General features: G+C 53.5%; 1 protein-coding gene across 1 annotated transcript; it reads right to left on the bottom strand.

The window, feature by feature from the left end:
• Positions 1-1,465: 1,465 nt before the first annotated feature.
• On the bottom strand, positions 1,466-5,737 carry ZFP92 (ZFP92 zinc finger protein). The gene is given in 4 exon segments (XM_058659184.1): positions 1,466-1,530; positions 3,749-3,874; positions 3,877-4,575; positions 5,617-5,737. Coding segments are annotated over 4 exon segments (1,011 nt in total).
• Positions 5,738-12,172: the final 6,435 nt, after the last annotated feature.

Here is a 12,172-nt window from a genome sequence, read left to right as displayed (position 1 = left end):
ATCTATATAGCAAAAATAAACTATACATCTGCATCATGCCATACATAACATGAATCATAACTGTAAGTATAAGAGAAAAACTATAAAACTTACATGAAAAAGCGTAGAATGAGAAATCATAGTGACTTGAGTTTTGCACACTTTCTCAACCATAACATAAAAAGAACTAAAAATATTCAAATCCATCATTTGAACTTTATCAAGGCAAAACAACTTCTCTTCTTCACAACACACTGCTATAATGGAAAGGCAGAAAATATTTGCAAGAGGACGTTTGAAAAACAATAATGGTTGTGCCTGTAATTCTTCAAATTTGCTAATAAGACAAAACACATAATAAAAAATGAGCAAGCAGCTGGAACAGACACTTTATCAAACAAGATTACATACACAACCAACGAGCACATGATACGATGCTCAACGTCATTAGTCAGCAGGCAATTGAAAACCAGGATAGGATCTCAACTCACACTTACCAGGATAGCTAAAATGAAAATGATGGACAATGAGCAGAGTTGGAGAAACTGGGACCACCATTGCACCAAGTGGTGCAATGTCTTTAGAGAATAGCAACTGCATTCCTAACTATAAACTGCCAAGAGATGAATACACATCAACACAAAAACTTGTACGCTAATATTCATAGCATTCTATATACCATGACAAAAAACCCCAATGTCTAGCAACAGTATCCACAATGTGGCCCATGCATCTGATGGGACACTACTCAGCAATAACTGTACAGTATTCATGTGCTACTATTATGCTGAAAGGTCAGACATCCACTATATGAATCCACTGACACAGAATTCTAGAAAGTGCAAATTAAGCTAAAGCAGCAAAGCATAGGGTGTGTAGATTGGGGGCCAGGGAGGGGCAGTAGGGAGGAATTACTGGGAGCAGAGGCCACTTCTGGGGGAGGTGGCTATGTTCACTGTCATGACCACAGCAGTACATGGATGTCCAAAGCCACACAATTGTACACATAAAGGTATAGAGTCTATTGCATACTCTTTATACCTCCATGAGGCTGTCAGAGAAAGAAACAAATCAGTCACCTCAAAGCTGCAGTTAGCCTTTGTTTCCCAGCTGAATGCTCCCAGGTGGTAGACAGATAAAGTGCAGTTTTCTTGAACTTCAAAGGAGGCACTGCATTGCTTTGAGGATCAGGGATCCTGGAGGGATGCTATTTTGTGATATCCCAGACACATTTGCGCAGTTACAAAAACCATGGAAAGTGGGTACTCCTGGGCATTGCTCAGAGTTGCTGGCTTCCTGCTTTTCCACATGGGGCACCCCAGGCTCCACCCACAGCTGTTCTGTGACCTCCTCACCTGAAACTGTCCAAGAGCAACCCTTCGGCCTTTGCTGAACACACGCCATATTCCTCTTTCTTTCCCAACCTGTCCCAAAGCCAGCCCTTCTCTGTCCCCTCACTGCTGGGATCTCTCACTCCACTTCTGGTTCAGAATGCTGTCTTCTGCAGAGCACTCACCATGGCCGTGTGGTCACTGCCACATTGCCCGAAAGCTGGAGACAAAAACACCTGCATGTCAGCCTGTGATTTTCAGGAGATACATGCACACTTGAGCAGCCCACCTTCCGTATCTGGGCCCAACTACCTATCTGTGTAGTTTAAATCCTCAACATAGCTCTTTCCCACTAGAGAGCTCATTTCAAGGCCAAAGCTTGTAGCTCCTTTCCGACCCAATGACCCTTTCTGATGCATTCAGTCAGGCCAATTCAGCAGTTACTCCAGACACTGCCACAGCCTTTACACAGCTTTTGCTAAGTGTCTAGAGTCCCAAAGGCCAGCTGGTCCAAAGGCGAAGGTGTCCAAGTGTGGCATCTAAGCAAGTTATCACTGGGGAGGATGGGAGTATGGGGGCAAGACGGGAGAGCAGCAAGCATGACTTTTTCTAATAGCCTAAAGCTTTGACAATCCACACAGCTGCGGAAAAGCAGCTGTGAGTCAGCATCCCAGCTTGCTGCATAGCGAAAGCAAGGGAGGCCAATCTTAAGGCACCATAGAAAGCAAACCTAAATGTCCTTTGCCAGGTGGTTGATGTGTACTCCACGCAAAGGACACTCTGCTCATGTGGCATAGCTGACTGCTACACCTAAAAGAAAATGCTCCCCATAACATCCTGTAGCAAAGTGTAGATTTGACTGATTGGGAACTGGCCAACAACAGACATGCTGCTGCTGCTACGGATGCCATTCACCCAGGTCAGAGCCTGAGAGCAGGTGCTTCTTGAAGTAACGGGATCCACTGCAAGCAAGGCCCCAGCACATCTCCTTGGCAGAACCACCTTCTGCCAGAACCACCTGTCTGAGTCCTCCCCTGCTGGGAGTCATCTTCAGGGGCAGATTCTGGGGTTGGGGAACAAAGGTGCTTCTGTGAAAAAGAGTGGGCTCCCGCGCAAGAACCAGTGAAGGCCATCGCAGCAGAAGAGTCATGGCACAGTAAAAGTTGAGGATGCTCTAACTTGTGCCAATCAGGTCATCTGCCTGCCAGAGCAATGAAAGTAGACATGGGCACATGAGGCTACAGCCAATGCCCACAGCTTCTTGCTGCTGGTACCCATCCCACTTAAGCAATGGCAGATACTCTGGCTTACTTCCAGGTAAGGCCAGGGTGCACTGTGCACTGAAGCTGGGGTTCCATGTATGTTCTATGTATGTGTCCTTACTACCATCACATGGCATGGAAAACACAAAGCCTAGCAGCGCAGGCAGGTGCAGGTTGCCAGACAAGAAGGCAATCCGAGGGCAAGGAGATGGGGGTATACCAAAGGAGACAAAAAGCAAGTCAACAAAGATCTATAACTTTGTAGACTCTGATTTTAGGTGCAAAGCATAGCTAGGTAGGTATAGAAATTGTGCTTCTGTGTGTATGGATGTGAACAGATGTGTGGTGTGTGTGTGTGTGTAATTTCTGCAGCTGTCTTAGTGACTGGAGTGCTAAGCAGTGTCCTGGCATGGAAACCACAGGGTCCTCCTCCGCAACCCTACAGGGTAGGGGGGGCTCTGCTACCCTCACCCCTGCCCGTCTTGTGCACGTGCTATAACCCCTTCCCCTGGGAGTGGAGACAGCTGAAACAAGGTGGCTGGCTGAGAACACCAAGGGACACAAGTCCCAACCCTAGCTCCGGGGACAGTATAGGTGGGGTGGGACAGGACCTGGCAGCAGCCACGAGCTCGCTTGTTGAAACAGCCCTGCAGGCTTCCATCAAGTGCCCTTTGAAGGGGCTTGCCCTGGCTTCACAGGACTAGGGCACCAGGCTTGTGAGCACACGCAAAACGCATAGCATCTGAGGCTGTCCCCTCCCTCTTGCCTGAGGTCTGGTGGGGAGGGGGAGGAGGGGCAGACTTTTGTTTAAGAAGTCATTCCCTGACAGTCTCATATGGCCAAAACCTGTTTTCAATGGACATTAACCCTGAATAAGAGAACCTTCAAAGCAATCAAATCTCTAATTTTCTTAAGAAATGCCCGGCAAATCCAGAATTTCTGTTGCGCAGATTCTATTCCAGGCCCATTTAAAGCAAATTCCAAACCCATGCTGCTTTCCCCCTGCCGCTCCCCAGCCACAGCAGAGGGCCAGAAAAACTTGAGGCTTTAGGCACTGGTGGAGTGGGGTTGATGAGTGTTTCAGAGAGCTCGCTGCCAGAGGTACGCCATGGCAGATCAAGTGCGCCGTGTCTGCTAGAACCGCACCACAACGCCCACACGCGCGGGACTGCCTACTGTCGTTGCCTGGGCCGTGTCCGGGCCGCGCCCGCAAGAGGCCACCGCACCCTGGGCGCAGACCTGGCCTTCGCAGGGCCAGCGGCCTGCTGTGCACCGCCTGGTGCTTGAAGAGGTTGGCGCGGAGGACTTTCCGCACTTCTAGCTGCTGTGCGTCCGCAGGTGCTGGCTGAGGCCCGAGCAACCGCGGAAGGCCTTGCCGAACAGGCCGCACGCGAAGAGCCTGTCGCCACGGTGGCCACGGTGGTGGATGAGCTGCGACACACCCTTGAAGGCCTTGTTGCACTGGCGGCAGGCGTAGGGCTTGCTACCGCTGTGTGTGCACTGGTGCTGGATGAGGTTGGAGCTGCGGCTGAAGGTCTTGCCACAATCGGGGCACACATAATAGGGCTGCTCTCCGCTGTGGATGGGTGCGTGCTCCATCACCGCGAAGCTGCGCCGGAACAGGTTGCCACATCCAGCGCACGCGAACGGCTTCTCACCGCTGTGTATCCCCCTGTGCTTGATGAGGTTGGAGCGGCGCGTGAAGCTCTTGCCGCACTGCTGGCACAAGTAGCGCTTTTCGGGGCCCTTTGGGGACTGGGGCCTCGGAGCCACGGGCAGCCCTGAGCCCCGGGGGCCTCTCTGGGTGGTACTGTCACTGTGCTGTGCAGGCGGTCTTACTACCGGAGCCAACCAACGTGCCAGCCCGAAGGCCCGTCTCTGGGAAGTTTCTTCCAGAAGGCTCGGCCGTGTTGCTTGCTCCCTTGTCACCTGTGGGGACAGTGCCACCCCTCCCTGGGTCTCTGCGGAGTAGGCAGCTGGCCGACACAGGGCACAGGGCTGAGCTGGTAGGGGAAGGGGAGGAGAGCAAATTGCCCTTCACTGGACGTTACCACGGAGATGCTTGAGGACACTGACATCTGCCTTCCAAAGCGACTGAGTCCCCCTCCTTCACTGCTATTTTCTCTGCTAGACTGAGATGAGCCTATGAGCACCTGTCACTCACCTGCCTGCGATCCTGAGGTGGTCTGCATCCGGCGGGTCTCTGCCACCCAGGGCCTCTCTCCTCACTCCAGCTGTGACACCAGGTGAGGCTTACGGAAGACAAATCCTGTGTGTGGAAACAAAGCAGGTCAGGATCTCTGTGACTAAGAACGGAGAGTCACTCCTGAACACACAGTAGTGGGGAATGAAGAAGTCTCTAGAAAGGACTCCTGCACAAGTCTCATGAAGAGGCAAAAAGAGGCACGTAAGGAAGCACAGGGCACGCAGGGGCAGACACAGGCAATCTCAGGCAGGTGCTGCACTGCTTCGGCTGCAGGGAGAAGGCCAGAGAAGGGCTGTGGTGGGGGCTGTGAAGGGAACTGGGCTCATGGCACATCAAGATTCAAAGAACAAGGAGCCCTCAAAACTGAAGCTTCTTGCTTCACCAGCACGTTCATCTGAACATTCTAGAACTTTCCCTGGAACCCCAGAGCTGCCCATTGAGGGTCAGGAGGTAGCTGGAGGGAGAAGCTGATCTCCCATGGGGTGAGACTCCTGGGGTGGGATATGTAGGGCATCAGAGAGGCAAGGGAGCAGAACTGCGTCAACCCTGGGCAGCAGCAGGGAAGATTCTGGAAAGACAACAGCCAGGGCAAGCTCCTGAGCATGCTGGACTGGCTGAGTGGCAAAGGCTAGTGCATTCTCAAGGCTTCCTCCTTGGCTTGCTGGAAGTGTGTACTTAGTGCCCCAAGCCTACAAATCCTGGCTTTGCCTTTTACTTGACAGGACTGGCTCTGTCCACAGTATCATGAAGATGGGACGCTGGGGGGAGGCAAAGGCAGGGAAGGGGAGCCCCAGAGTCATGCAAGTGGCACAACTGGGAGTGAACAGGGTACACCTACCCAGAGACACTAAGTGCCCATAGTTCTCCAGCATTACATGCTTGTACAGGAGCCTTTGGCTGAGATCTAGAAGCTTCCGTTCTGTCTTGGTGAAGTACACAGATACATCCTCAAAGGACATTGACACTTAAGAGAAGCCACTGCTGTGAGGGCAGACAATTGTAGTCCCTGGGCCCCAGGGGGAGCAGGAAGTCATCAACAAGTGGCCAGGGACAGCTGAAGACGACTCACCTTTGGCCTCGTGGATAGCCAGATGGCTGCCATCACCGGGAACCACCTAGAGCTAAAGAAAGTGCAGAGAACTCCAGGAGAGACAAGGTCAGCTGGTTGGATCACAGGGAAATGTGGCTCACAAACTCCAAGCTGAGTCTTTCTTTTTTGTCCATCACTCTCCTGTGAGGGGAGAGAGAGCAGACAGGGCACAGAGCAAAGGCGCCACCTGCAGCTTTCTTTGCAGGAGTATCCACGGCAGTTCACCCTAACCCCTGACCATTGCACCTGCCATGGCAAAGCACCATGGCCTGGGTTTTCCGAACCACTTCCATAGATTCTCTCCCACCTGTAGAGGCCAGAAGTGCAAGAACTAGGTGCTGGCAGGGCATGCTGAACATCACAGTGTGGTCGGAGACAGCACACCATGGACGGAAGAGACAGAAAATTACTTCAGCCTCATGCTGCTTCGTATCACTTCCCATGGGCCAATATCAGTGGGTAGAACCATGTTTGTCCAGTGTGGTAATTCCTGGCCAGCTGCAGAGTGCAGACACGCATGTCCCAGGCAAAGCAGCAAGCAGCCTGGGCAGCAAGCAGCCTGGGTGCTTGCATATATGAGGAAGAGGGGACAGAGAAATATAGGATGAAGGCAGAGACAGAGAGAGGCAAACAAGTTACGGGACAGACGGGAGATTTGGGGACAGAGAAGGGGACAGAGCGAGGAGGACAGATGGAGGAGTCACACACACAGAGGAATGGGGATACGCAGAGAAAAGGAAATATAGGGGCAGAGGGACAGAGAGAAGGAAATAGGGTAAGACCAGGAAGGGGGGACAGAGAAGGGTATAGAGACAGGGGACTTGGGGACAAAGAGAGGATGGACAGAATGGGACAAATGGAGAAGTCAGGGAGAGGTGAGGACTCAGAGACAAATGGGAAACAGGAAGGGACAGAGATATCAGGGACAGAGCAAGAGAGAGAGGGACAGAGGGTGGGACAAGGGGCACAAAAGACAGGGTGACATGGAGGGGGAGGCAATTGAGACAGTGGTCAGAGACAGGGGAAGGGGCAGAGAGAGTGAAGGGGTAACAGAGAAAGAGAGGCTGGGGTGGGAACAGTGAGAGAGAGGAGATACCAGAAACGGAATGCAGGCAGAGAAATGGGACAGGGGGTGGACACAGAGTAAGGGTGGCGGGAAGGGATGGCCAGAGACAGACAGGGTGACAGAGACAGAGAGGGGACAGATACAAAGAAGGTGCTACAGGGAGATACAGAGTTGGAACAGGGAGAATAAGAAGTGACACACAGGGGAAGGGGTGAGGGCAGAGAGAGAGAGGGGAGGGTGACATTAGGAAAAAGACAGAGATGTGGGGCAGAGGGTAAGGATGAAGACAGTGTGAAAGATGGGATACACATGGGGGAGGAGAAGAAAGACCGGAGACAGACTGTGGACAGGGAGAGGGAGAGGCAGAGAAAGGGGACATACAGAAGGAGGGTGACGGGGGAGAGGGGCAGGGCTCCAAGAGCCCCAGGCATGATACATCCCTGGGGACACTACATCTCAATTCATCTGAGATTTCAATTCTTCATTTTATTTATTCCATAAGCCAGGGGAGTGAGTGAGCAAACTCCCATGTTCTGGTTCACTCCCCAAGGTCATGGTTGGGAGCCGGTTACCCAAGGCAGGTAGGTCTCGCATGTGAATGGCAAAGACCCAAGGATTTGGAGCATGTTGGCTGCCTCCCAGTTGGAGTCAGGAGGGGCGCTGGAACTGGTGGGGGCGTGCACAATGGCATCATGCCAGCTTCAGTCGCCCTCAACGCTGCTGTTGTCTCACCCCTCAGCTGACACAGTGCTAAACAAATTCAGTGCTGTTTTTGATGACTAGTAGTCAGGAACAAAAGGTTCCCTTAGGGAGCGATGGACATCAGGAAGCACGGAAGTGACCTCAAAGGTGGGCCATCCCATGGGGTAGCCACAAAGGTGTCCCCTGGAGAAAGGAAACTGGGAATGGCAATTGTTCCCAATAGTGCCAGCAGATGCAGGAGTGTATGCAAGCCTGATGCTCTCTTAAGGATCTCCTAGCAGGCCCCACCTCTTAAAAGTCCCTCCACCTCCCCAAGCACCATCCAAAGGACCAAGCTGTGGCAGATAATGCACTGCAGGTCCCGGGAGCACTGCCTAGAGCAGGGTTGGGATGCTTTTCCTGCCAGGAACCATCTGCATATTCCCAACATCAAGGGTGGGCCAGAGAAAATAATCAACTTAAACATTAGCCTATTAGACATTTACTGAATGCCCCTCCACGGTTGCCTTGGCAGAGTCAGACGAAATAATCTTGTGGATATTGTGTGGCTGGCAGGTCGCACATTGCCCATTCCTGAGGACAATGCTCATGAGAACGGACAGCAAGGTGTTTGCTCAGTGAGCTGCATACCCAATGTCTACAGCAGCAACAGTCCCAGGGAGTCAGGGATATGTGTCCGTCACACATGTGAGGCTCTCCCCGAGGCTCCTTTTCTGAGAGCTTCGCTCCCTGAGCTTTTAAACTGCCCTCCTCAACGGCCACCAAGCAGACCCCTGGGAACAACCAGTATACTCTAGACCATCCACAAATGTTTTTTTGTCTCGCAGGGCTGCAAGTAATGAATGCTTCTGCCTTTCATCTGTGCCAATAGTAATGGCTATCCATTGGCAGGTGCGTAATGTGCCAGCTAAGATTTTTGTAGCATCCTGATGGTAGGATGTGTCCATAACAAGACTATCCACAAGTTTTGGTTGGTTGCCAGAACTTGGAGTCCAGGGGCCTTAGGAGAGATTGTTGAGGAGCTCAGGCTTTGTATGTCAGAGGTTCTGGCCAATTCTGTGTTTCCAGCATCAGGCTATCACGTGGGTCCTTCACCCCTCCCCCGTCCTGCTTCCTGCCCCCCACCACAACAGTGCAGGTTCAATCTGCCATTCCACAACACACCTGGAGTTGGCCTGGTCTGCACAGCAGCAGGCCGCTGAGGAGCCGTGACCTGCCCAAACAGGACTCCACCTGGATGTGGCCAGCATTCCTTAGGGCTTGCTCCACAGCTGGCCCACCTCTGCGAGGCTCCAATGAGAGGAGGTGCTCCTCCTGTGCTGCTCGCAGTGCAGATGAGTGTGTCAAGCAGCCGCACACTAAGCAATGTAAAAAGAACAGTGAAAAAGTGTTGGACAATGAACTCAAAGGCAGCTCAACCAACAAAAAGGGAGAGGTAGTACTAAGCTTCCGGCCCATTCCTGCAGATGACCACTAGATGGGGCGGTTTCCCCAGGGGAAAAAAACCAAAAAAACAAAAACAATGAAAACAAACAAACAAACAAACAAAAACCCCACACACCAAAAACACAAAAAATGAAAACCCTAGCAACCAAACATTCCGAAAAGCAAGCAGCAAGATCAGTGACATTGCAACAGGAATCTGGGCTCTGGCGTCCATAGGAGAGTGACTGGGCCACACTGGGCAGTTTTCTTCCTTGCTGGTGGAACTTCTCTGGCGTCTAGCAGCTCATGGCCTTGACTGCCCACTCTCAATTCCACCAGCTTTCCCTCAGCCCTAGGTTCTTGTCACATGATGCCCATCTGGAAATACAGCCTTGACGGGAGAGCTGAGTGGTCCCCACTCCACTCAGAAGCCTCCACGAAGCCTGGCCTGGCAAAGCTTGCTCCCCTGCCAGTGATGTCTCCAGGTGCTGCTACCTGCTGGGGGCACAGGCCAACCTGGACTTTAAAAGTCCCTCTGATTGGGTGGGGTGGGTCCTGACCTCCCCTGTTCACAGTCCTTTCTGGGACACCCCTCTCCCACTAGCCTCCATTGAGTCAATGAACCAAGCCACTGCTGCCTGAAGGCCTTTGCATGGCTGTTTCCTCTGCCTCCAAAACTCTTCCAAAAGACAACTACATGGCTCTCTGTTTCATCACCATCAAGGTTTTGTAGAAATGGTGTTTTCCAATGAGACTCAGCCTAATCACAACATTCAAACTTCCAACCGCACTTCCCTTCCCTGGCTCTTAGCACCTTTGCAAAGCTCTGTAGTTACTCACCTGGGGCCCTTGCTAGTTACTGCCTAGGCCCATTCCCCAGAACCAGACAGGCTGCCACTCCTGCTGCCTTGTTCCCCGACACCCTCCTGGATGCCTTCAGTCACCCTCTTGTGTATGTCCTCTTGTGATGAGTGTTTGGTGGCTTGAAATAGTTCAGGCACAGCTACTGGCTTCATTTAGTTTGCCCCCTTTCTCTCCCATTCCCATCTGTCCTGTGGCCTTTGTTTCCTCTTTCTCATCCCCCTTTGATGGCATTCCAGTTACCTGTCAACAGCCTTCTTGTCCGTGGCTACAGTAGCACAAATGGGGGGTCCCTGCCTCCACCAAGGGCCCCATGGGCCCATGCCTGTGGTCAGGTGGCACCAGCGCCACCAGCTAACACGTACCTGTGGCCAGGGTTTCCACAGCTCCAGGCAAGAAATGCAAGCTTACCAGGCAATGCTCTTTGGCCAACTCAAGCACAGATGTTGAGAATCAACCAGAGGACAAAAACTGCTCCCCTGGCACCCATCTCCAGCTTACTCCGCTCCCTAGGTTCTCCCTGGAAAGGGGCAGCCTCACAGGCAGCCTGTTGGCTCTCCTGCCTCCTGGGACTATGGCCACTGCTGGCTGTGCCTTTGCCCTTGCCTTCACCTGTCCCTGACTTCCCCACTCCCCACCCCATCATAGCCCCTGATCCACTTCCGGTGCTGGCATACCTGGTCTCCACGGGTGGCCTGGCTGTCAGCCTGCCTCCCCTCCCGCTGCCTGGAAACCCAAGCCACTACCTCCCAGAAGTCCTCCCTGGCCCACGCTCCCAGGAGGCAGGGCGCAGGGGACAGGTGGCTGCTGGCCAAGTCTGGACCCTGGCCCTGGCGGCTGCTCAGTAGGCGCGTACTGCGTGCTGTCCTCTGTGTGTCCTATGACGCCGAGTCGGGGGCCAGAGCGGGAGGGGGACGCAGAGCACACGCAGCGCAGCCGGAGGGTGCTGTCCGGTGCCCGCCCCACAGGGGCATCTGGCCTGGCTCCTCAAGCATCTCAGGGCACTTCTGCTTTGTATCTGGGCTGCTGCGAGGCTTTGGGGGCATCAGGAGCCAGCGTCGTCCCGCAGTTCCTGAAGGGACAAGGGTGGGGCCAGAGCTGGCTGATCAGCTCCCGTGGATCAGACTGGTGGGCGCTGCGCCCATTACTTTGAGGTCAGTGGGACGCCTGTGGGGCAGCTATCAGATAGGGGGCTGCGCTATGGTCACCCAAGGAAGGGAGCAGTCCCACTCCCCCTGACCCTCCCTCCGACCCACCCCTTCTCACTGGCAAACCCAGATGGATTTACAAAGTGGGGAGGATTTACAAAGAATGGGAGCGGCGAGGAGGGGCTGGCAGTCTTGTGCTCTGCCTCTTGGGATCGCAATCCAACTCCATTTTGCACTGGTCTGGGGCTGACCCTGGAGAGGTTGCTGGACCCCAGCTGCTCCCTGTACCGTGGGTAGGGCACCTGCTACACTCCCTAGGTGCCTCAACAGAGAATGGGAGGTCAGGGCAAGGCTGTAACTGCAGGAAGGGGTGGCCCACCTGCAGTGCCAGGAGACAGGGGCTGTGGGGGAACAGTGCTGAAGGCCTCTCAGGCTGCTCCCTCACCTGGCACAACTATCAGAGAACTGAGTGGTCGAAGACATGCAGGATGCTGCCCCACGTGGGGCCAAGTCCTCATCTCCTAACCAGGGCCCTCTGAGACTTGCTAGTGCCCTCCTGGTGAGGCCAGTGGGGGTTAGTAGCATCACTCCTGGGTGCTAGCAGGGAGGTAGCAGTATCCATAATGGCTGGGAAGGAGCCATCCCCTCCACTTCGAGTGGGGGTAAAGAAGCTGTGAAGCACTGAGCCACTTGGAGAAGGGACGAACACTTAAGCGAAAAGAGGATTCTCATTGCAAGGAAGGGCAGTGGGCAATGTGCAGTCCCTCTTTAGCTGGTAGGGATCCACCTGGGAGAACCGGCACTGCCAAGCTGTACTGGTGAGCCAGCTGCCCAGTCTGTGGTTGACGTGAGGCCAGGGTGCCTGTCGCTCTACTGGCTACCTGTGCCTGACCCAGGAGGGTAGTGGCGGGGGGTGAGGCTCCAGGCTTGCTCACCTGAAATTCTACATGTTGTGCTGTCAGCATCCCTAGGTCACACCTGTCTTCCTAGCGCCAGGCCCTTGCATGCAGCTGCCTGACTTGCACCTGCTCTTAGATGTTTGTGGTGCTGCAGGGGCAAGGGAAGCCTGCATTTTATGCCAGAGCAGTGCTCTTGTTGTGAC

Source organism: Ochotona princeps, chromosome X, assembly GCF_030435755.1.
Source record: "Ochotona princeps isolate mOchPri1 chromosome X, mOchPri1.hap1, whole genome shotgun sequence".
Lineage (NCBI taxonomy): Eukaryota > Metazoa > Chordata > Mammalia > Lagomorpha > Ochotonidae > Ochotona > Ochotona princeps.
Note: the sequence above shows the minus strand (reverse complement) of the source record. Positions and strands in the feature narration are given on the sequence as shown.